Below are 26,449 nucleotides of genomic sequence, written 5' to 3'. Positions count from 1 at the left end.
TGCTTGTATAAGTGTCATATTGTTTAGCAGTATTTTAGTTTCTATAAAGAAATAGGTGCTGCCTGGTTGAAACCTAGGGTTCTCCATTCTCTCTCTCTTCTGTCTAGGACAATTAGGAAAAGGTATAAAACAATAAAAGAAACAAGGTTAACAATTTTTCCAAACAGCCATTGCACACTCTCTTTTATATTGGCCTCTAATTCTCTGAGTGAAAGGATAGATAAAAGAAAAACCTAGGTTTCAACATGACAGCAGCCATTATTTTAAAGAAATTCATAGATAAAATATTTGCCATTTACCTACCAAACGGTCACTGCAGGAAAAGTCTTTCTTCTTGCGGTCAGGAGCCCAATTTGCAGGGCGCCCAGCAGCATCTATAAGAAACAAACAAAATGCATAGAAAAAATAAATAAAATAAAATACAGCATAATATTCACTATACACATAAAAAAACATCCAAGAGGTTAAAAAAGTAGAATGGTTATAATCATGAAAAGAACTATGACTCTTACCTCCCACATAGACACACTCTTCTTTATTAATTTTGATCCCATCGTTTGCCTTAGAAAGAAAAAAAAAAATCATTAAGTACCAAACAAATGTAAAGGGAAAATGAGTTATCAACTAAGAATCCTTTTAAACTTCAACAGTTTATTAATAACTGTATAATTGCCATACATTTTCACTTTTAAAGCCATTTCGCTTAAATTTCCCTTTTTATTTTGTTTGCTTTCCACTGTCTTCTAAAGCTGTCCATTTGTGACCAATCAGCAGAGGCATATCCACGACTGAAAGAGCTTATGCACATGTGCTCACCGGTAGAAACAGCGTGAGCAGTGCGGGAGCACTTGTAGCCAGTGTTGCCCTGGAAACCAGCAAGCGCCCCCCCAACTCCTTGTAAAAGGTACTCCCGTGTCTGTAGTTTATAATCTCCAAAAACCTTTATAAATTGAGGGATTAGCTACTGTTTTGAGAGCAGAATTCTCTTATTTTTGTTTTGTCTTATCATAAAAACAAAATGTATACTTACTTGATAAAATAATTTATTTTATGATAGTGAGAGTTTATGAGCGATCAAAGGTTGGATTACTCTCCAGTCCACTAGGAGGAGGCAAAACACCCCTACATTTCAGAGCTTTGATCTTTTCCACAATAAATTATATTTTTCCTCTGAGGTCTCTCAAAGAGGGTGTCTTATTCCATATTACAGTTTTTTGTTTGAAAAATGGATGTTCCTGTTCAGAGTTTTAATATCAACTGAAACAGCTTTAAAGTGATGGTAAATTCATACCAACTGCTCAACATATTTTAAAAGCTCTTATCCTAACTAGCATATCAATATGCTTTTTAATATTAAAAACATCAGTTTACTGAATAACTTCAATCTTATTATGGTAACGTTTTATATTCAGCCTCTCTTGAAATTTTTCTAAGCTACTGCTTTGATTGACATACGTTTTAGCCAATCATCAGCTCACCATGCGCCCCATGTTAAAAAGAAACTGCACACTCCCGTGCTCTGAACTCACTAATTGTGATGCAATGCGCATGCGCAACTCTTATGCTACTTGCGCATTTGAAACAGAGAATCCTCAGCTCTAGAGGCTGAATATAAAACTGTAACGTTACCGTAATAAAATTGAAGTTATTCAGTAAACCGATGTTTTTAATATTAAAAAAGCATATTGATTAGCTAGTTAGCATAAGAGCTTTTAAAATATTATGTTGAGCAGTTGGTATGAATTTACCATTACTTTAACTTACCTTGTTTCTTACAATACTATTTAGCATGTTTCTTTTACAGGACTTGTCCAACAATTTCAGTGCTTCAAATGTTGCCTTAAAGGGCCAGATTGTAATATAAAATAATTATGCACTGTAACACAACTTTGCACTACACAAGGTGTTAATGCATTCATATTTTATTCACACTCACCTAGTATGCTAACTTCTTGGCAAGAGACCAGAAAATACTGTAATGTGTTTACTGTCCCTTTAATGTATTACTTTTGTTATAAACATCCAATCACCTAATGTTTGCAGTGTTGTATAATCTTTTATAAATAAATGATAAAAAATGGATACTCTCATGTTGTTTTGTAACCCCTTCATTACCATTAATTTCAGAGAAAAACTTGTCCAAAGTAACGGATACTTTCTAGAGTTTTTACTATCACTCTGTTTACACAGAAATAAAGCCTTAGATTGTTCATTTACCTATGAACCTATGATAATTATATATAGTTTTTTTTGGGGGGGGGGGGGGCCATAAAAAGAGCATTCAGAGAATGACAGTTTCAGCTAGCTATTTATTTTCACAATTAAGAAATTATGGTAAAATTACCACCAAAAAACGAATTATATATATATATATATATATATATATATATATATATATATATATATATATATATATATATATAAGACTAATTAACACATTCCACAAAGACCTGTAGTTTTCTAAAAATCTAAAGTTTGTTCATTGGTATCCTCTGATTCAGTTAAGACCAAACATGTATATTTTTTTTTATTATTGCTGATAATTTTACAATCTTTATCTGCAGCTATATCTAAAATGATGCAACTGGGTAACTCTCATTTGGTATAACAAAACTGCCCAAAATCTCAAAAACAACCCCCAAAAGCTATATATATTTATAAACTGGACAACCCAAGGTATTAATCTAGATCCGATTTGGTATATTTCGTGCCACCATATGACTGCTAAATGCCATCGTAGTTTTGCGAGCATATTACAAGTTGTAAGTAAAAAGTTGTTACTCTCTGTCGCTAACCCGACGCGTGCAAAAACTTAAATTATGCTTACCTGATAATTTTCTTTTCTTCAGATGAAGAGAGTCCACAGCTGCATTCATTACTTTTGGGAATTTAGAACCTGGCCACCAGGAGGAGGCAAAGACACCCCAGCCAAAGGCTTAAATACCTCCCCCACTTCCCTCATCCCCCAGTCATTGCTGAGGAACAAGGAACAGTAGAAGAAACATCAGGATGAAAAGGTGCCAGAACAACAAAAATAATAGACGCCCCACAGAAAAAATACGGACGGGGATGTCAAGGTATCTGTAGATGTCAGTGGACAATACATGTGTATATGTATATATATATATATATATATATATATATATAAATAATATATATATATATATATATATATATATATAATATATATTTGTGTGTATATATCATATATAAACACATACATATAAATATGATAGAATAGATATGAAATCTCTCAAATAAGTGGGTTTGAGCATGCTCATTTTATCACTGGGTACATTCTGTGTATTCCAAGTCTTAGATCAGACATGAGATACACTTCTCCTGATTGACATGGCATTTAAGAGTTCAAAGGAGAGCATCTGTCTCATTACCTAGATCACAGGAACCCTTGGGTTGGTAGAGACATGATGTCTAAGATTTTTCCTTTGAGGCCTAATGAAATTCGTAGAATCAGTTTTTAGCTGAAAAAATTACTAGATGTGTTAAATTGTCCCTGTTGTATTGAATCCACAAATTCTAGACTTTACGTCTAGAGGGAGATTAGCTAAACAGAGACCCATGTTTTGCAATTGTAACTCTTAAGTTCATTTTAAAATACAGCCTGTATAATTTTAAATACTGCATAGAAATGTATATTTGTGGACCTAACAAGACCTAAGAAGCAGTGACTAATAGCAACATATTAGATAAATATTTGCTAAGCTTGAATAATATCTGCATTAATATATGTATAAATATTTGACATTTTTAACAACCCTATTTCTCTCATTTCAGACTAACATCTGATGTTTCATGCATTCAAAAATTATTAGGAATGTGAAATATGCTGTGTTTGTATGAATATATGCCAGGATGTTAAATGCTATGATTTTGGGGGGAGAGCAAATAATTGACAGTGTAATTGTTTATTAATATGATCACTAGGAACATACTTGCATTTGGTATTGGAGTAATCAGAAAAATGACATTATATCATCCCATCTATAATTAAAATTGTAAATGATTTACACAAGGAAGTAAAGTAGTTTAAATAATCACTTTATAAGGATGTATTAAATTGTTAGCAATATTGATGGTGAAGATATTTGCGGTTGTCTGCTGCTCCCTACGGGATTAAAACTGGTATGACAACCAAATGAATTATCTATTAGAACACATGTAAATCCAAATAGCCAATCAAAATGTTTTCAACTCTAAGGGCAGACCAGGGATAAGCTCCGCTAGGGCCAATCCAAAACAAGCACCGTGTGCGTAACCAAAAACAGATCACAATGATTAGATATAAGAAAAGCTGAATGCAAGGAGGGGGGAGTCTTTTAGTCTTTTGTCTGCTGAAACTGGTCTGATTAAATAACTGGCTGCCATACTTGGGGCACAATCAACTTTAAGCAAAAAGCTGAGACTAACTTCTTGATCTATGTGATAACTTTTCTTCATATGAGGTGATCTGAAAATACTTGGAAAAGATTGGAATCCTAAATTGGTTCATGTTGGTGATGTATGACCGTTCTATATTTTTATATTTAAATCAAAGGCATTTGGTAACTATAACTAAATTACAGTTAGTAATTTTAAAAGGACAATTTGTATTTTTTTTTAAATTATAATTTTTATTGAGGTTTTTTTTGTCAAAATAAACATTTGGTAATTGCCAATATACAATATAAAAGAAAACAGAAGAGTATTACAAAGTAAGCTGCAAATATATGACAAATAGGGAAACCAAATGATTGAAAGACAATTACTTTCTCATATTACACAGTAAGCACCATGGTATCTGAAGACCTACTACATGAACCAAGCGGTAACTTTCAGACTGTATGGGGTTATCATAAATAGAACGTAGAGTAGGTGGACATAAGTTGGAGAGGGCCACTCATGGACCCTTATTGAAAAACCTCATTTTTTATTGTCTAGGATAATATAATGTCAAGCTCCCTTACTGATAAATGGATTTATGATGAAACATTGGAACACCTCCAGAAAGTTAACTAACAGCTGTGTTAAAATTGCATGCGTTGGTGACACGTATTAGAGATCAGTCCTGCTGATCTAGACAGGGCATATAAACGCATTCCTATTGTGTTATGGAGGGTTGGGTACATAGGGAGCAATTAAGAGCTGTAATTCAGGTGCGGTATAGACGAGACAAACCGCCTTGTTAGTTCCCCTAGAGTAGGGGATACATTATTGTAGGGGGGGGGGGGAGGAGGTGTTTTTCATATTTTCAGAATTATCTCCCCGTTTAGGAGCAGTAAAACATAATAGAATGCACTTAGAACTACCTTCCTCATATAAAACATTAACAGGAGGGGTTTAAACACGCAATAGTAAGCTATGTAAATACAATATAAAGAAATATGATACATTATATATGCTAATAGTGAAATAGCGATATTTAAAACTATGCAACAGGGCATTTTAAGAAATGTGATGGGAAAGGAGTAGTTAAATTTAAATAAGCGAAATCAGGGATGAGAATTTCCTTTCTATCTGACATTAGCAAGTAGGACCAAGCAGAATAAGTATATACAGTGGTAGACCAGGTTTGATAGATACCCCATTATCTCCAGAAAGTACTGTCCCTGAAGTAACATGTGGGAGACTACAGAGCACATCATAGACCAAGGGATAACAGGCGTTATGAAGGGCATTATAGTGAGAATAGGGAATGTAGCTGTTATGCACTGCCGTCCAGGCACGGACAATTTGTATTTTAAACTTGTGTTTCATACCCCTGTGTATTTTAAAACTAATCATTAATGCTAAGTAATTTATCTCAGCAAATATACATATATATTTTAGAATTTGTCTTAATTGTAGATAATTAAGAATTCATTTCAGTTGTATAGAATCATTTGTGGGCTAAATAGCTTAAGTATAGTTGTCTGGAAGTTAGTGACCCATACTGTGATATTTAAATACAACTCTGATTTGGGAGATTATTTAAATAAGGTAATTTTTATGATCTTTGTATAGCATATTGTAACAGTTTACGCTGGTATAGAATGATTCATATCTGGTTTCCTATAAATATAATTCAATGTGTCTATAAATTTTAACTAATATAAAGAATTTAGAAATTTACATTAATTTTATTGTTTTGTATATGCATTTTATTGGGGGTTTATTTTTAAAGAATAATTATTAAATATATTGTATTATAACCCAGCCATATACTGACAGGGAGCTGTGGACTTTCCATCTGAAGAAAAGAAAATGATCAGGTAAGCATAATATAAGTTTTTCTTCATAAATGAAAAGAGTCCATAGCTGCATTCATTACTTTTGGGAAAACAATACCCAATCTATACAGGACACTGAATGCAAAAACGGGAGGGTACAAGAGGCGGCCCATTATGAGGGCACCAGGCCTAAAAAAAACCTACCCAACAAAATCCTGCTTCGTCCAAAGCCGAGAACAACTTTGAAAAAAAGAAAAAGGCCCAAGGACACTGACCCGCAGATAGTCCACAGCCTTGCTATAGACCGCAGGAACTAGACTCGACTGAGTCAAAAGACTCCAAGAAACACCGTCCCAAGAAGTCGGTCTCCAAACAACACACCCCTTACTAAAGAAAGGGAACTAACTACCGTATTCTTCCACAAAGAGGAAAAAGCACAGAGAAAACATGATTGTATGGCCTAATAACGTATACACAGGGGTAGAGCAATGAGAAGTGAAGTGTGGTACTCACAAAATTGGAGCACCCTAAGGTGCAAGTAACGCAGGCTGGATCAGTTAGCAGTGGTCCAGCTCACTGTATATCCACAATGGAGACACTCAAGTTATTGCAGCAAAGAAGACACTCAGGTAATGGCAGCAAAACAGCAGACCAAACTTTTATTCCTGTGGGTGATATAAAACAACACCCATAGCGCAGTACAGTTTAAATATAGATGGATTTGCAACTATTGGTCAAACTCACAGTTAGTAGCACACCTCCAGGTGCAGTATAGGCAAACTGGAACCTCTCAGTTGCCCAGTAGACTGTGCACAGGCAACGCCAGCCACACAGCGTGTGTCCAAACGAGATAGATCCACAATAAGACAGCAAGTGTATCACAAACAAATATTTATTAAAAACAAAGCAACACGTTTCTCAGCCCCTCTAGGGCTGTTTCCTCAGGCTATACAATAAAAATATAAAAATGGATACACTTGCTAAAAAACCTTATCATAAGTTAATCAGGCCTACCCACCCCCTTCCCCAAAACCAATCCCATCTGTGTACACATATTAGTTAACTCCCACATTCTATCATTCACACAGCTGATGCATAATCCTATTAGTGATGTCATTAAAGTACCACATAAAGCTATATTCTAGCCCCATAAAATAAGTGTGTGTGGGGACATGAACCCATCTCACAGACGCGAAGACTCCCAAAAAGCCCACAGAAATGGCAGTGTCTAAAGGGCCATATAATCAGGTCATAAAGGTGTAGCCTTAGAAAAAATGGCGACCTATCCGTTCCTTTGCCACTGAATATAGAAATAATTCATCAGTAGGCCTAATCGAACTTATCAGTCGTTTTAATAAGCTGGTGTATGTGTATAATACAATCGCAAGGAGTATGTGGTGAATCTTGAGAATATTACTAAAAGACCGTGGAGTTCAATACATACAAGTAACGGCTCTAAAGACGCTGTGACGTCAGCCGAGGGTGTGTAAGAATCTGTCCAATCCTCTATCAAATAGTGAATCTCTAAGTGTGCGTATATCCTGATGTGTATGCCTAATGCTAAAAGTCGTCATCTGCATAATGAAATTATCTGTCAAATCGAAATCTGCGTAGTAAGGTAGTCTGTCCAATCTCCTGTCGTAAAGTCAGTATCTAGGGGGCGTGTGTACTGAAGAATATACTGCTAGGAGCCGTCATTTACATAGTAATAGGAGCATCACCTATTTTTAGGCTTCGGCTCATGCATTCTGAACCGTACGTAGTAAACAGAGGAATTCCCATGGCAACGAATGATATGTATCAAAGCCACAAGAAATTACCTATATTAATAATAAATGGCTCATGTGAATGATAATTTAACTTGTACTAAAAAAAGCAGTATAAGAAAACTCGTGAATGTGTGATCTTACGTTTGTGAGACGATTAACAGCATAAACTAAAGTGTAAACAAAAGAAACACAAAAAGGGAGAGTTGCACACTAATAAGTAATTTGCTAGAGAACAGGTGCTTCCTAGAAAGATACATATGAAAACAACATAGAAAAGGAAGTGGGGATTTCACAATAAGAAATTCCCAAAAGTCTAGGTAAATCCAGCACGACTGTAAAATTGAATAAAAGCACTATAAAAAGCTTGTATGTCAAAAACAATATAAATATTTATTAACCAAATGCACAATACACACATTCACATTCATACAGTGGATCCCACACAAAGCAGTGTTATAAAGTACTGGCCAAAAAGTTATTATCTGGTGCACCAGGGGAAATAGACCAAAAACAGTCCGTTTAAGACTTGCAGGTATTTGTAATCCAGTAAGTGCAGCGTTAATGCAAGAAATGGATGCAGTTATACAGTCCCCGGTGTATAAAGACCAGTTACTTCAGACTTGAACCCCGATAGTTACTGAGTCGATTGGTGCTTAAAAGACATAGCATAGGAGGAGCAATAGAAACACGCGTCTTTATTCACAGGTGCTGTATTCTTTTAAGACAGTAATTTTCGGTGTACAGATGCGTATAACATATTCTACCTGTATTTGTTCACGCGGTCGCTCCTCCTAGCTGCCTCGTTAATGGAGTGTCCAGACATCAGGGGTAAGTCACGATGAGCAGGGGATCTGCTGTAAGGGCTGCCAAGCACGACGAGTCCAAACGCTCGTTTCGCTCCTTCAGTCAGTGCAGCATGGAGCTTCTTCCAGGTGCTAACGACACCTTGATTACCAGCCTTTTTATTGGATGCCGGTTTCCAGAATCTTTTCCATTTGATGAAATTTATGTCAGTCACAATTAGCCGCTGTTACAATGTCTTTGCAATTGTTACTTTTAAATACAGCTAAATTCAGGGCTTCTAAAGTAACCAAGGTGAGGTATTCCATAGCAGAAATTGATTAGATACAATTCGATGATTCAGATACTCACTCACACACACTCATCGTGACTTACCCCTGATGTCTGGACACTCCATTAACGAGGCAGCTAGGAGGAGCGACCGCGTGAACAAATACAGGTAGAATATGTTATACGCATCTGTACACCGAAAATTACTGTCTTAAAAGAATACAGCACCTGTGAATAAAGACGCGTGTTTCTATTGCTCCTCCTATGCTATGTCTTTTAAGCACCAATCGACTCAGTAACTATCGGGGTTCAAGTCTGAAGTAACTGGTCTTTATACACCGGGGACTGTATAACTGCATCCATTTCTTGCATTAACGCTGCACTTACTGGATTACAAATACCTGCAAGTCTTAAACGGACTGTTTTTGGTCTATTTCCCCTGGTGCACCAGATAATAACTTTTTGGCCAGTACTTTATAACACTGCTTTGTGTGGGATCCACTGTATGAATGTGAATGTGTGTATTGTGCATTTGGTTAATAAATATTTATATTGTTTTTGACATACAAGCTTTTTGTAGTGCTTTTATTCAATTTTACAGTCGTGCTGGATTTACGTAGACTTTTGGGAATTTCTTATTGTGAAATCCCCACTTCCTTTTCTATGTTGTTTTCATAAACTAAAGTGTACTAAGATACAAATGTGAAATTCCAGTTAAACTTGAAAAGGGAAAGATTAAGGGACATGTGAAAAAATCTAAGATCGAGTGCATGGTGTTATTAGCCCCTTTGACTATACAGGGGTAGTGAAAACATAATTTATGCTTACCTGATAAATTCCTTTCTTCTGTAGTGTGATCAGTCCACGGGTCATCATTACTTCTGGGATATTACTCCTCCCCAACAGGAAGTGCAAGAGGGTTCACCCAGCAGAGCTGCATATAGCTCCTCCCCTCTACGTCACTCCCAGTCATTCGACCAAGGACCAACGAGAAAGGAAAAGCCAAGGGTGAAGTGGTGACTGGAGTATAAATTAAAAAATATTTACCTGCCTTAAAAACAGGGCGGGCCGTGGACTGATCACACTACAGAAGAAAGGAATTTATCAGGTAAGCATAAATTATGTTTTCTTCTGTTAAGTGTGATCAGTCCACGGGTCATCATTACTTCTGGGATACCAATACCAAAGCAAAAGTACACGGATGACGGGAGGGATAGGCAGGCTCTTTATACAGAAGGAACCACTGCCTGAAGAACCTTTCTCCCAAAAATAGCCTCCGATGAAGCAAAAGTGTCAAATTTGTAAAATTTGGAAAAAGTATGAAGCGAAGACCAAGTTGCAGCCTTGCAAATCTGCTCAACAGAGGCCTCATTCTTGAAGGCCCAAGTGGAAGCCACAGCTCTAGTAGAATGAGCTGTAATTCTTTCAGGAGGCTGCTGTCCAGCAGTCTCATAAGCTAAACGAATTATGCTACGAAGCCAAAAAGAAAGAGAGGTAGCAGAAGCTTTTTGACCTCTCCTCTGCCCAGAGTAAACGACAAACAGAGAAGACGTTTGTCGAAATTCCTTAGTTGCCTGTAAGTAAAATTTTAGAGCACGGACTACATCCAGGTTGTGCAGTAGACGTTCCTTCTTCGAAGAAGGATTTGGGCACAAAGAAGGAACAACAATCTCTTGATTGATATTCCTGTTAGTAACTACCTTAGGTAAGAACCCAGGTTTAGTACGCAGAACTACCTTATCCGAATGAAAAATCAAATAAGGAGAATCACAATGTAAGGCTGATAATTCAGAGACTCTTCGAGCCGAGGAAATAGCCATTAAAAATAGAACTTTCCAAGATAACAACTTTATATCAATGGAATGAAGGGGTTCAAACGGAACGCCCTGTAAAACATTAAGAACAAGGTTTAAACTCCATGGTGGAGCAACAGTTTTAAACACAGGCTTAATCCTGGCCAAAGCCTGACAAAAAGCCTGGACGTCAGGAACTTCTGACAGACGTTTGTGTAACAGAATGGACAGAGCTGAGATCTGTCCCTTTAATGAACTAGCAGATAAACCCTTTTCTAAACCTTCTTGTAGAAAAGACAATATCCTAGGAATCCTAACCTTACTCCAAGAGTAACCTTTGGATTCACACCAATATAGGTATTTACGCCATATCTTATGGTAAATCTTTCTGGTAACAGGCTTCCTAGCCTGTATTAAGGTATGAATAACTGACTCAGAAAACCCACGTCTTGATAAAATCAAGCGTTCAATTTCCAAGCAGTCAGCTTCAGAGAAATTAGATTTTGATGTTTGAAGGGACCCTGTATCAGAAGGTCCTGTTTCAGAGGTAGAGACCAAGGTGGACAGGATGACATGTCCACCAGGTCTGCATACCAAGTCCTGCGTGGCCACGCAGGTGCTATTAGAATCACTGATGCTCTCTCTTGTTTGATTCTGGCAATCAATCGAGGAAGCATCGGGAAGGGTGGAAACACGTAAGCCATCCTGAAGTCCCAAGGTGCTGTCAGGGCATCTATCAGGACTGCTCCTGGATCCCTGGATCTGGACCCGTAACGAGGAAGCTTGGCGTTCTGTCGAGACGCCATGAGATCTATCTCTGGTTTGCCCCAACGTCGAAGTATATGGGCAAAGACCTCCGGATGGAGTTCCCACTCCCCCGGATGAAAAGTCTGACGACTTAAGAAATCCGCTTCCCAGTTCTCCACTCCCGGGATGTGGATTGCTGACAGGTGGCAAGAGTGAGACTCTGCCCAGCGAATTATCTTTGATACTTCCATCATAGCTAGGGAGCTTCTTGTCCCTCCCTGATGGTTGATGTAAGCTACAGTCGTGATGTTGTCCGACTGAAACCTGATGAACCCCCGAGTTGTCAACTGGGGCCAAGCCAGGAGGGCATTGAGAACTGCTCTCAATTCCAGAATGTTTATTGGCAGGAGACTCTCCTCCTGACTCCATTGTCCCTGAGCCTTCAGAGAATTCCAGACGGCACCCCAACCTAGAAGGCTGGCGTCTGTTGTTACAATTGTCCAGTCTGGTCTGCTGAATGGCATCCCCCTGGACAGATGTGGCCGAGAAAGCCACCATAGAAGAGAATTTCTGGTCTCTTGATCCAGATTCAGAGAAGGGGATAAGTCTGAGTAATCCCCATTCCACTGACTTAGCATGCACAGTTGCAATGGTCTGAGGTGTAAGCGTGCAAAGGGTACTATGTCCATTGCCGCTACCATTAAGCCGATTACCTCCATGCATTGAGCCACTGACGGGTGTTGAATGGAATGAAGGGTGCGGCAAGCACTTTGAAGTCTTGTTAGCCTGTCCTCTGTCAGGTAAATCTTCATTTCTACAGAATCTATCAGAGTCCCCAGGAAGGGAACTCTTGTGAGTGGAACGAGTGAACTTTTCTTTTCGTTCACCTTCCATCCATGTGACCTTAGAAATGCCAGTACTAACTCTGTATGAGACTTGGCAGTTTGAAAGCTTGAAGCTTGTATCAGAATGTCGTCTAGGTATGGAGCTACCGAGATTCCCCGCGGTCTTAGTACCGCCAGAAGAGCACCCAGAACCTTTGTGAAGATTCTTGGAGCTGTAGCCAATCCGAATGGAAGAGCCACAAACTGGTAATGCCTGTCTAGGAAGGCAAACCTTAGGTACCGGTAATGATCTTTGTGAATCGGTATGTGAAGGTAAGCATCTTTTAAATCTACAGTGGTCATGTACTGACCCTCTTGGATCATAGGTAAAATTGTCCGAATAGTCTCCATCTTGAACGATGGAACTCTTAGGAATTTGTTTAGGATCTTTAAGTCCAGGATTGGTCTGAAAGTTCCCTCTTTTTTGGGAACCACAAACAGATTTGAGTAAAATCCCTGTCCCTGTTCCGATCGTGGAACTGGATGGATTACTCCCATTAACAAGAGCTCTTGTACGCAGCGTAGAAACGCCTCTTTCTTTGTCTGGATTGTTGACAACCTTGACAGATGAAATCTCTCTCTTGGAGGAGAGTATTTGAAGTCCAGAAGGTATCCCTGAGATATTATCTCTAGCGCCCAGGGATCCTGAACATCTCTTGCCCAAGCCTGGGCGAAGAGAGAAAGTCTGCCCCCCACTAGATCCGATCCCGGATCGGGGGCCCTCAATTCATGCTGTTTTAGGGGCAGCAGCAGGTTTCCTGGTCTGCTTGCCCTTGTTCCAGGACTGGTTAGGTTTCCAGCCTTGCCTGTAGCGAGCAACAGCTCCTTCCTGTTTTGGTGCAGAGGAAGTTGATGCTGCTCCTGCTTTGAAATTACGAAAGGAACGAAAATTAGACTGTCTAGCCTTAGCTTTGGCTTTGTCCTGAGGCAGGGCATGGCCTTTACCTCCTGTAATGTCAGCGATAATCTCTTTCAACCCGGGCCCGAATAAGGTCTGCCCTTTGAAAGGTATATTAAGCAATTTAGACTTAGAAGTAACATCAGCTGACCAGGATTTTAGCCACAGCGCCCTGCGTGCCTGAATGGCGAATCCTGAATTCTTCGCCGTAAGTTTAGTAAGATGTACTACGGCCTCCGAAATGAATGAATTAGCTAGTTTAAGGACTCTAAGCCTGTCCGTAATGTCGTCCAGAGTAGCTGAACCAATGTTCTCTTCCAGAGACTCAATCCAGAATGCCGCTGCAGCCGTGATCGGCGCAATGCATGCAAGGGGTTGCAATATAAAACCTTGTTGAACAAACATTTTCTTAAGGTAACCCTCTAACTTTTTATCCATTGGATCTGAAAAAGCACAGCTATCCTCCACGCTTAGCTAAAGTAGAAACTGCTCCCTCCACCTTAGGGACCGTTTGCCATAAGTCCCTTGTGGTGGCGTCTATTGGAAACATTTTTCTAAATATCGGAGGGGGTGAGAACGGCACACCGGGTCTATCCCACTCCTTAGTAACAATTTCAGTAAGTCTCTTAGGTATAGGAAAAACCTCAGTACTCGTCGGTACCGCAAAATATTTATCCAACCTACACATTTTCTCTGGTATTGCAACTGTGTTACAATCATTCAGAGCCGCTAACACCTCCCCTAGTAATACACGGAGGTTTTCCAGTTTAAATTTAAAATTTGAAATATCTGAATCCAGTCTGTTTGGATCAGAACCGTCACCCACAGAATGAAGTTCTCCGTCCTCATGTTCTGCCACCTGTGACGCAGTGTCTGACATGGCCCTAATATTATCAGCGCACTCTGTTCTCACCCCAGAGTGATCACGCTTACCTCTTAGTTCTGGTAATTTAGCCAAAACCTCAGTCATAACAGTAGCCATATCCTGTAATGTGATTTGTAATGGCCGCCCAGATGTACTCGGCGCTACAACATCACGCACCTCCCTCTGAGCGGGAGATGCAGGTACTGACACGTGAGGCGAGTTAGTCGGCATAACTCTCCCCTCGTTGTTTGGTGAAATTTGTTCAATTTGTACAGATTGACTTTTATTTAAAGTAGCATCAATACAGTTAGTACATAAATTTCTATTGGGCTCCACTTTGGCATTGCAACAAATGACACAGGTATCATCCTCTGAATCAGACATGTTTAACACACTAGCAAATAAACTTGCAACTTGGAAATACAATTCAATTAGAAAAATATTAAAACGTACTGTGCCTTTAAGAAGCACAGAAGATCTATGACAGTTGAAAATTAATAAATTGAAACAGTTATAGCCTCAATCCTTGTAAACAACACAACTTTAGCAAAGGTTTAATCCCATTAGCAAAGATAACAAATTCTGAAAGCAGGAAACAAATTACAGAATAAACATTTTTTATCTCAGTCAAACTATAATTCTCACAGCTCTGCTGAGAGAAATTACCTCCCTCAAAATAAGTTTTGAAGACCCCTGAGCTCTGTAGAGATGAACCGGATCATGCAGGAAATACAATGAGTTTCTGACTGAAATATCTGATGCGTAGCAAAAGCGCCAAAAAACGGCCCCTCCCCCTCACACACAGTAGTGAGAGAGAACAGAAACTGTCAGAAAACAGATTAAGCAACTGCCAAGTGGAAAAATAGTGCCCAAACATTTATTCACTCAGTACCTCAGTAAATGAAAACGATTTTACATTCCAGCAAAAACGTTAAACATAATTTCTAGTTATTAAACAGCTTTATGTATTTCTTACAGTGTAATTCTAGTGAAGTACCATTCCCCAGAATACTGAAGTGTAAAGTATACATACATGACATTATATCGGTATGGCAGGATTTTCTCATCAATTCCATTGTCAGAAAATAAAAGCTGCTACATACCTCTATGCAGATTCATCTGCCCGCTGTCCCCTGATCTGAAGTTTACCTCTCCTCAGATGGCCGAGAAACAGCAATATGATCTTAACTACTCCGGCTAAAATCATAGCAAAAACTCTGGTAGATTCTTCTTCAAACTCTGCCAGAGAGATAATAACACACTCCGGTGCTATTTTAAAATAACAAACTTTTGATTGAAGATATAAAACTAAGTATAATCACCATAGTCCTCTCACACATCCTATCTAGTCGTTGGGTGCAAGAGAATGACTGGGAGTGACGTAGAGGGGAGGAGCTATATGTAGCTCTGCTGGGTGAATCCTCTTGCACTTCCTGTTGGGGAGGAGTAATATCCCAGAAGTAATGATGACCCGTGGACTGATCACACTTAACAGAAGAAATACGGATGTAGGGCCTTTGTATGTGAATGAACAATAATAGGTGACTAGTGTGTATGTATATAAATCCTTAATATATACAAAAGCAATAGTGAGTGATGAAAATCGAAAGTGAATATAATGATAATAATAAACAGTGTGTGTACTAACCTAATAATGAAAAACATATTGTAAAATGTTAAGTAAAATCAACACCTCCCAATATGGATACGATGGGGTAAAGTATCCCCTAGGGTGATTGTATGAGTGATGTGGGACTCTATACATACCCTAATGTAAGAGAGAAAAGCAGTGATATAAATACTACTATGAAGGTATAGTCATTAACTGACCACCTCTGTTCAATAAACTCCTAAGCGGGTGATCCACATAAGGGATATGTAAATAAAATGTGGGTACTAGTTGAGTGACATCAATCTTACTATTCAAGGGTATATTCTACATGCAGACAAGAATATCAGTTATTCACTGCTGTATACCATATGGAGTACAACCCCATTGGGTTGGAGGGTCTGTAGTTTCATGATCCAATAGGACTCACGTCTCCTAAGGGTCATGAAAGCATTGGCTTGAACTCTAGATACATGTTAAATGGGCAATATTCTCATAGGATTTTTCTGTGTCCCATGAACATTTAGACAGTGTCTTGAGACACTGTGGCCCTTGGACTTGTTTTTAATGTTGGTGAAGTGCTAACATTACAATCTCCCCCTGACCAAGATTGGTAGGTAGTAGGGAATCAACACAACACTGCCAACAATTCTCAATCTATGCATCATAAGCCTAATAATTCTGTTAATAAATCATAACCAATTGAATCCCCATAACAAAAATCATTTTAATTCCTACAATAGACAACATTAAGATTGGCCCCCACGCCCTGACTCCCCATTTTATCAACATTCTGGTCACATAAGACCAAATTATGGGTTAAGACAACACTCAGGGTACCAACATAATAATAGTGCCAATCACCATCCCAAAAACATAATTTATGCTTACCTGATAAATGTATTTCTCTTGTAGTGTATTCAGTCCACGGGTCATCCATTACTTATGGGATTATATCTCCTTCCCAACAGGAAGTTGCAAGAGGATCACCCAAGCACAGCTGCTATATAGCTCCTCCCCTCACATGTCATATCCAGTCATTCGACCGAAACAAGACAAGAAAGGAGAAACCATAGGGTGCAGTGGTGACTGTAGTTTGAATTAAAATTTAGATCTGCCTTAAAAGACAGGGCGGGCCGTGGACTGAATACACTACAAGAGAAATAAATTTATCAGGTAAGCATAAATTATGTTTTCTCTTGTTAAGTGTATTCAGTCCACGGGTCATCCATTACTTATGGGATACCAATACCAAAGCTAAAGTACACGGATGATGGGAGGGACAAGGCAGGAACTTTAAACGGAAGGAACCACTGCCTGTAGAACCTTTCTCCCAAAAACAGCCTCCGAAGAAGCAAAAGTGTCAAATTTGTAAAATTTTGAAAAAGTGTGAAGTGAAGACCAAGTTGCAGCCTTGCAAATCTGTTCAACAGAGGCCTCATTCTTAAAGGCCCAGGTGGAAGCCACAGCTCTAGTGAAATGAGCTGTAATTTTTTCAGGAGGCTGCTGTCCAGCAGTCTCATAGGCTAAGCGTATTATGCTACGAAGCCAAAAAGAGAGAGAAGTAGCCGAAGCTTTTTGACCTCTCCTCTGTCCAGAGTAAACGACAAACAGGGAAGAAGTTTGACGAAAATCTTTAGTTGCCTGCAAATAGAACTTCAGGGCACGGACTACGTCCAGATTATGCAAGAGTCGTTCCTTCTTTGAAGAAGGGTTAGGACACAGTGATGGAACAACAATCTCTTGATTGATATTCCTGTTAGAAACTACCTTAGGTAAGAAAACATAATTTATGCTTACCTGATAAATTCCTTTCTCCTGTAGTGTAGTCAGTCCACGGGTCATCATTACTTATGGGATATTAACTCCTCCCCAACAGGAAGTGCAAGAGGATCACCAAAGCAGAGCTGCTATATAGCTCCTCCCCTCTACGCCACACCCAGTCATTCGACCGAGAACCAAACGAGAAAGGAGAAACTATAGGGTGCAGTGGTGACTGGAGTATAATTTAAAAATTTAGACCTGCCTTAAAAAACAGGGCGGGCCGTGGACTGACTACACTACAGGAGAAAGGAATTTATCAGGTAAGCATAAATTATGTTTTCTCCTGTTAAGTGAAATCAGTCCACGGGTCATCATTACTTATGGGATACCAATACCAAAGCTAAGTACACGGATGACGGGAGGGACAGGCAGAATCTCTATACGGAAGGAACCACTGCCTGAAGAACCTTTCTCCCAAAAACAGCCTCCGAAGAAGCAAAAGTGTCAAATTTGGAAAATTTGGAAAAAGTATGAAGAGAAGACCAAGTTGCAGCCTTGCAAATCTGTTCAACAGAGGCCTCGTTCTTAAAGGCCCAAGTGGAAGCCACAGCTCTAGTAGAATGAGCTGTAATCCTTTCAGGAGGTTGCTGTCCAGCAGTCTCATAGGCTAAGCGTATTATGCTACGAAGCCAAAAGGATAGAGAGGTAGCAGATGCTTTTTGACCTCTCCTCTGTCCAGAATAAACGACAAACAGGGAAGAAGTTTGTCGAAAATCTTTAGTTGCCTGTAAATAAAATTTCAGGGCACGGACTACATCTAGATTGTGCAGAAGTCGTTCCTTCTTTGAAGAAGGGTTAGGACACAATGATGGAACAACAATCTCTTGATTGATATTCTTGTTAGTGACTACCTTAGGTAAGAACCCAGGTTTAGTACGCAGAACTACCTTATCTGAATGAAAAATCAGATACGGAGAATCACAATGTAAGGCTGATAACTCAGAGACTCTACGAGCCGAGGAAATAGCCATTAAAAACAGAACTTTCCAAGATAACAGCTTGATATCAATGGAGTGAAGGGGTTCAAACGGAACACCCTGTAAAACGTTAAGAACTAAGTTTAAGCTCCACGGTGGAGCTACAGTCTTAAACACAGGCTTAATTCTGGCCAAAGCCTGACAAAAAGCCTGAACGTCTGGAACTTCTGACAGACGTTTGTGTAGAAGGATGGACAGAGCTGAGATCTGTCCCTTTAAAGAACTTGCAGATAAACCCTTTTCTAAACCTTCTTATAGAAAAGACAATATCCTAGGAATCCTAACCTTACTCCATGAGTAACCCTTGGATTCGCACCAGTGTAAGTATTTACGCCATATCTTATGGTAAATTTTCCTGGTAACAGGTTTCCTAGCCTGTATGAAGGTATCAATTACTGGCTCCGAAAATCCACGCTTTGATAAAATTAAGCGTTCAATTTCCATGCAGTCAGCTTCAGAGAAATTAGATTTTGATGTTTGAAAGGACCCTGAATTAGAAGGTCCTGTCTCAGAGGCAGAGACCAAGGTGGACAGGATGACATGTCCACTAGATCTGCATACCAGGTCCTGCGTGGCCACGCAGGCGCTATTAGAATCACTGATGCTTTCTCCTGTTTGATCCTGGCAATCAAACGAGGAAGCATCGGGAAGGGTGGAAACACATAAGCCATCCTGAAGGTCCAAGGTGCTGTCAAGGCATCTATCAGGACCGCTCCCGGGTCCCTGGACCTGGACCCGTAACGAGGAAGCTTGGCGTTCCGGCGAGACGCCATGAGATCCATATCTGGTTTGCCCCAACGTCGAAGTATTTGGGCAAAGACCTCCGGATGAAGTTCCCACTCCCCCGGATGAAAAGTCTGGCGACTTAGGAAATCCGCCTCCCAGTTGTCCACTCCTGGGATGTGGATCGCTGACAGGTGGCAAGAGTGAGACTCTGCCCAGCGAATTATCTTTGATACTTCCATCATCGCTAAGGAACTTCTTGTCCCTCCCTGATGGTTGATGTAAGCCACAGTCGTGATGTTGTCCGACTGAAACCTGATGAACCTCAGAGTTGCTAACTGAGGCCAAGCCAGAAGGGCATTGAGAACTGCTCTCAATTCCAGAATGTTTATTGGAAGGAGACTCTCCTCTTGAGTCCATGATCCCTGAGCCTTCAGGGAATTCCAGACAGCGCCCCAACCTAGTAGGCTGGCGTCTGTAGTTACAATTGTCCAGTCTGGCCTGCTGAAGGGCATCCCCCTGGACAGATGTGGCCGAGAAAGCCACCATAGAAGAGAATCTCTGGTCTCCTGATCCAGATTCAGCGTAGGGGACAAATCTGAGTAATCCCCATTCCACTGACTTAGCAAGCACAATTGCAGCGGTCTGAGGTGCAGGCGTGCAAAAGGAACTATGTCCATTGCCGCTACCATTAAGCCGATTACCTCCATGCATTGAGCCACTGACGGGTGTTGAATGGAATGAAGGGCACGGCAAGCATTTAGAAGCTTTGTTAACCTGTCCTCTGTCAGGTAAATTTTCATTTCTACAGAATCTATAAGAGTCCCCAAGAAGGGAACTCTTGTGAGTGGTAAGAGAGAACTCTTCTCCTCGTTTACTTTCCACCCATGCGACCTTAGAAATGCCAGCACTAACTCTGTATGAGACTTGGCAGTTTGAAAGCTTGACGCTTGTATCAGAATGTCGTCTAGGTACGGAGCTACCGAAATTCCTCGCGGTCTTAGTACCGCCAGAAGAGAGCCCAGAAGCTTTGTAAAGATTCTTGGAGCCGTAGCCAACCCGAAGGGAAGAGCTACAAACTGGTAATGCTTGTCTAGGAAGGCAAACCTTAGATACCGGTAATGTTCTCTGTGAATCGGTATGTGAAGGTAAGCATCCTTTAAATCCACTGTGGTCATGTACTGACCTCTTTGGATCATGGGTAAGATTGTCCGAATAGTTTCCATCTTGAATGATGGAACTCTTAGGAATTTGTTTAGGATCTTTAAATCCAATATTGGTCTGAAGGTTCCCTCTTTTTTGGGAACCACAAACAGATTTGAGTAAAACCCTTGTCCGTGTTCCGACCGCGGAACTGGATGGATCACTCCCATTAGTAAAAGGTCTTGTACACAGCGTAGAAACGCCTCTTTCTTTATCTGGTTTGTTGACAACCTTGAAAGGTGAAATCTCCCTTGTGGAAGAGAAGCTTTGAAGTCCAGAAGATATCCCTGAGATATGATCTCCAACGCCCAGGGATCCTGGACATCTCTTGCCCAAGCCTGGGCGAAGAGAGAGAGCCTGCCCCCCACTAGATCCGTTACCGGATCGGGGGCCCTCACTTCATGCTGTCTTAGGGGCAGCAGCAGGTTTTCTGGCCTGCTTTCCCTTGTTCCAGGCCTGGTTAGGTTTCCAACCTTGTCTGTAGCGAGCAACAGCTCCTTCCTGTTTTGGAGCAGAGGAAGTTGAAGCTGCTCCTGCCTTGAAGTTACGAAAGGCACGAAAATTAGACTGTCTAGCCCTGGGTTTGGCTCTGTCTTGAGGCAGGGCATGGCCTTTACCTCCCGTAATATCAGCGATAATTTCTTTGAAACCGGGCCCGAATAAAGTCTGCCCCTTGAAAGGTATGTTAAGTAATTTCGATTTAGAAGTTACATCAGCTGACCAGGATTTTAGCCACAGCGCTCTGCGTGCCTGAATGGCGAATCCGGAATTCTTAGCCGTAAGTTTAGTTAAATGTACTACGGCATCAGAAATAAATGAATTAGCTAGCTTAAGAGTTTTAAGCTTGAGTGAAATCTCATCTAATGTCGCTGAGTCAAGGGTCTCTTCCAGAGACTCAAACCAAAATGCTGCCGCAGCCGTGACAGGCGCAATGTATGCAAGGGGTTGTAATATAAAACCTTGTTGAACAAACATTTTCTTAAGGTAACCCTCTAACTTTTTATCCATTGGATCTGAAAAGACACAGCTATCCTCCACCGGGATAGTGGTACGCTTAGCTAAAGTAGAAACTGCTCCCTCCACCTTAGGGACCGTTTGCCATAAGTCCCGTGTGGTGGCGTCTATTGGAAACATTTTTCTGAATATAGGAGGGGGTGAGAAAGGCACACCGGGTCTATCCCACTCCTTAGTAATAATTTCAGTAAGTCTCTTAGGTATAGGAAAAACGTCAGTACTCGTCGGTACCGCAAAATATTTATCCAACCTACACATTTTCTCTGGGATTGCAACTGTGTTACAATCATTCAGAGCCGCTAACACCTCCCCTAGCAATACACGGAGGTTTTCCAGCTTAAACTTAAAATTTGAAATGTCTGAATCCAGTTTATTTGGATCAGATCCGTCACCCGCAGAATGAAGCTCTCCGTCCTCATGCTCTGCAAATTGTGACGCAGTATCAGACATGGCCCTAGCATTATCAGTATACTCTGTTCTCATCCCAGAGTGATCTCGTTTAAGTTCTGGCAATTTAGACAAAACTTCAGTCATAACATTAGCCATGTCTTGTAGAGTGATTTGTAATGGCCGCCCTGATGTACTTGGCGTTACAATATCACACACCTCCTGAGCGGGAGATGCAGGTACTGACACGTGAGGCAAGTTAGTCGGCATAACTTCCCCCTCGTTGTCTGGTGAATGTTGCTTAACATGTACAGATTGACTTTTATTTAAAGTAGCATCAATGCAATTAGTACATAAATTTCTATTGGGCTCCACCTTGGCTTTTGAACATATTGCACAAAGAGATTCCTCTGTGTCAGACATGTTTAAACAAACTAGCAATTAGACTAGCAAGCTTGGAAATACTTTTCAACTAAATTTACAAGCAATATGTAAAAACGTTACTGTGCCTTTAAGAAGCACACAAAAAAACTGTCACAGTTGAATAACAATGAACCGGATAAGTTATAGAAACCAAATTTAGCAAAGGATTGCACACATTAGCAATGGATGATTAACCCTTAATATCAGAAAAAAACGTATAACAATTGAAAATATAAGCGTTTTTATCACAGTCAAGCACAGTCTCACAGGTCTGCTGTGAGTGATTACCTCCCTCAAAACTAGTTTTGAAGACCCCTGAGCTCTGTGGAGACGTCCTGGATCATGCAGGGAGAAAAAGACAGACTGTGACTGAATTACTGATGCGTAGTAAAAGCGCCAAAATAGGCCCCTCCCACTCACACTACAACAGTGAGGGAAGCTCAGTAAACTGTTTTAATTTAAAACAAACGACAGCCATGTGGAAAATAAAGCCCAAAACAATTTTCACCAAGTACCTCAGATAATTAAACGATTTAACATGCCAGTAAACGTTTAAAATCTAATATATGAAATGTCATTAAAAAGCCTGCTGCTAGTCGCTCACACTGCAAGTTAGGCTAAAAGTTATATGCATACAGTATTTTCCCAGTGAAGTGCCATTCCCCAGAAATACTTAAGTGTAAACATATATACATATCAGCCTGATACCAGTTGCTACTACTGCATTTAAGGCTGTACTTACATTATATCGGTATTAGCAGTATTTTCTCAGTCAATTCCATTCCTTAGAAAATAATATACTGCAACATACCTCTTTGCAGGTGAACCTGCCCGCTGTCCCCTGATCTGAAGTTACCTTACTCCTCAGAATGGCCGAGAACAGCAAACGGATCTTAGTTACGTCCGCTAAGATCATATACAAAAACTCAGGTAGATTCTTCTTCAAATTCTGCCTGAGAAGGAAACAACACACTCCGGTGCCGTTTAAAATAACAAACTTTTGATTGAAGATATAAAAAACTAAGTTTAATCACCACAGTCCTCTCACACATCCTATCTATTAGTTGGGTGCAAGAGAATGACTGGGTGTGACGTAGAGGGGAGGAGCTATATAGCAGCTCTGCTTGGGTGATCCTCTTGCACTTCCTGTTGGGGAGGAGTTAATATCCCATAAGTAATGATGACCCGTGGACTGACTACACTTAACAGGAGAAACCAGGTTTAGTACGCAGAACTACCTTGTCTGAATGGAAAATCAGATAAGGAGAATCACAATGTAAGGCAGATAACTCAGAGACTCTACGAGCCGAGGAAATAGCCATCAAAAACAGAACTTTCCAAGATAATAGCTTAATATCAATGGAATGAAGGGGTTCAAACGGAACACCTTGAAGAACTTTAAGAACAAAGTTTAAACTCCACGGCGGAGCAACAGTCTTAAACACAGGCTTAATCCTAGCCAAAGCCTGACAAAAAGCCTGAACGTCTGGAACTTCTGCCAGACGTTTGTGTAGAAGAATAGACAGAGCAGAAATCTGTCCCTTTAACGAACTAGCAGATAAGCCCTTTTCTAAACCCTCTTGTAGAAAAGACAATATCCTAGGAATCCTAACCTTACTCCATGAGTAACTCTTGGATTCGCACCAGTATAAATATTTACGCCATATCTTATGGTAAATTTTTCTGGTAACAGGTTTCCGAGCCTGTATTAAGGTATCAATAACCGACTCCGAGAAGCCACGCTTTGATAGAATCAAGCGTTCAATCTCCATGCAGTCAGCCTCAGAGAAATTAGATTTGGATGATTGAAAGGACCCTGAATTAGAAGGTCCTGCCTCAGAGGCAGAGACCATGGTGGACAGGACGACATGTCCACTAGGTCTGCATACCAGGTCCTGCGTGGCCACGCAGGCGCTATCAGAATCACTGATGCTCTTTCCTGTTTGATCTTGGCAATCAGTCGAGGAAGCATCGGGAATGGTGGAAACACATAAGCCATGTTGAAGACCCAAGGGGCTGTCAGAGCATCTATCAGCACCGCTCCCGGGTCCCTGGACCTGGATCCGTAACGAGGAAGCTTGGCGTTCTGGCGAGACGCCATGAGATCCAGATCTGGTTTGCCCCAACGATGAATCAGTTGAGTGAAGACCTCCGGGTGAAGTTCCCACTCCCCCGGATGAAAAGTCTGGCGACTTAGAAAATCCGCCTCCCAGTTCTCCACGCCTGGGATGTAGATCGCTGACAGATGGCAAGAGTGCGACTCTGCCCAGCGAATTATCTTTGAGACTTCCAACATTGCTAGGGAACTCCTGGTTCCCCCTTGATGGTTGATGTAAGCCACAGTCGTGATGTTGTCCGACTGAAATCTGATGAACCTCAGAGTTGCTATCTGAGGCCAAGCCAGAAGAGCATTGAGTATTGCTCTCAACTCCAGAATATTTATTGGGAGGAGTTTCTCCTCCTGAGTCCATAATCCCTGAGCCTTCAGGGAGTTCCAGACTGCGCCCCAACCTAGAAGGCTGGCATCTGTTGTTACAATCGTCCAATCTGGCCTGCGAAAGGTCATACCCTTGGACAGATGGACCCGAGAAAGCCACCAGAGAAGAGAATCTCTGGTCTCTTGGTCCAGACTTAGCAGAGGGGACAAATCTGAATAATCCCCATTCCACTGACTTAGCATGCATAATTGCAGCGATCTGAGATGCAGGCGCGCAAATGGCACTATGTCCATTGCCGCTACCATTAAGCCGATTACTTCCATGCACTGAGCCACTGACGGGCGTGGAACGGAATGAAGGACACGGCAAGCATTTAGAAGCTTTGATAACCTGGACTCCGTCAGGTAAATTTTCATCTCTACAGAATCTATAAGAGTCCCTAGAAAGGAGACTCTTGTGAGTGGTGATAGAGAACTCTTTTCCACGTTCACTTTCCACCCATGCGACCTCAGAAATGCCAGAACTATCTCTGTATGAGACTTGGCCATTTGAAAGCTTGACGCCTGTATCAGGATGTCGTTTAGAAACGGAGCCACCGCTATGCCTCGAGGTCTTAGAACCGCCAGAAGTGAGCCCAGAACCTTTGTAAAGATTCTCGGGGCCGTAGCCAACCCGAAGGGAAGAGCTACAAACTGGTAATGCCTGTCTAGAAAAGCAAATCTTAGGTACCGATAATGATCTTTGTGAATCGGTATATGAAGGTAGGCATCCTTTAAGTCTACCGTGGTCATGTATTGACCCTCTTGGATCATGGGTAGGATGGTTCGAATAGTTTCCATTTTGAATGATGGAACTCTTAGGAATTTGTTTAAGATTTTTAGGTCCAAGATTGGCCTGAAGGTTCCCTCTTTCTTGGGAACCACAAACAGGTTCGAGTAAAACCCTTGCCCTTGTTCCGTCCGCGGAACTGGGTGGATCACCCCCATGACTAAGAGGTCTTGCACACAGCGTAGAAATGCCTCTTTCTTTATTTGGTTTGCTGATAACCTTGAAAGATGAAATCTCCCTTGTGGAGGAGATGCTTTGAAGTCCAGAAGATATTCCTGAGACATGATCTCCAACGCCCAGGGATCCTGGACATCTCTTGCCCAAGCCTGGGCGAAGAGAGATAGTCTGCCCCCCACTAGATCCGTTTCCGGATAGGGGGCCCTCTCTTCATGCTGTCTTAGGGGCAGAAGAAGGCTTTCTGGCCTGCTTGCCCTTGTTCCAGGACTGGTTAGTTTTCCAGCCCTGTCTATAACGAGCAACAGGTCCTTCCTGTTTTGGAGCGGAGGAAGTTGATGCTGTTCCTGCCTTGAAGTTACGAAAGGCACGAAAATTAGACTGTTTGGCCTTTGACTTGGCCCTGTCCTGAGGAAGAGTATGACCCTTACCCCCAGTAATGTCAGCAATAATTTCTTTCAAGCCGGGCCCGAATAAGGTCTGCCCTTTGAAAGGAATATTAAGCAATTTAGATTTAGAAGTCACGTCAGCTGACCAGGATTTAAGCCATAGCGCTCTGCGCGCCTGGATGGCGAATCCGGAGTTCTTAGCCGTTAGTTTGGTTAAATGTACAACG

At 40.9% G+C, this 26,449-nt stretch overlaps 1 protein-coding gene across 2 annotated transcripts in view; it reads right to left on the bottom strand.

Annotated features, from left to right (window-relative positions):
* The window catches only part of PNKP (polynucleotide kinase 3'-phosphatase), a 127,821-nt gene that overhangs the window by 35,079 nt on the left and 66,293 nt on the right, over nt 1-26,449 (bottom strand). For both annotated transcript variants that reach the window (XM_053690799.1, XM_053690800.1), the window contains exons 9-10: nt 513-561; nt 304-374 (exon numbers count right to left, since the gene is read on the bottom strand). In XM_053690799.1, the coding sequence (XP_053546774.1) occupies nt 304-374; nt 513-561 (120 nt within the window). The remainder of the gene's footprint in view (nt 1-303; nt 375-512; nt 562-26,449) is intronic.

This window comes from Bombina bombina, chromosome 8, assembly GCF_027579735.1.
Source record: "Bombina bombina isolate aBomBom1 chromosome 8, aBomBom1.pri, whole genome shotgun sequence".
Taxonomy (NCBI): domain Eukaryota; kingdom Metazoa; phylum Chordata; class Amphibia; order Anura; family Bombinatoridae; genus Bombina; species Bombina bombina.
The sequence above is the reverse complement of the archived record's forward strand: the minus strand, read 5'-3'. Positions and strand labels throughout refer to the sequence as shown.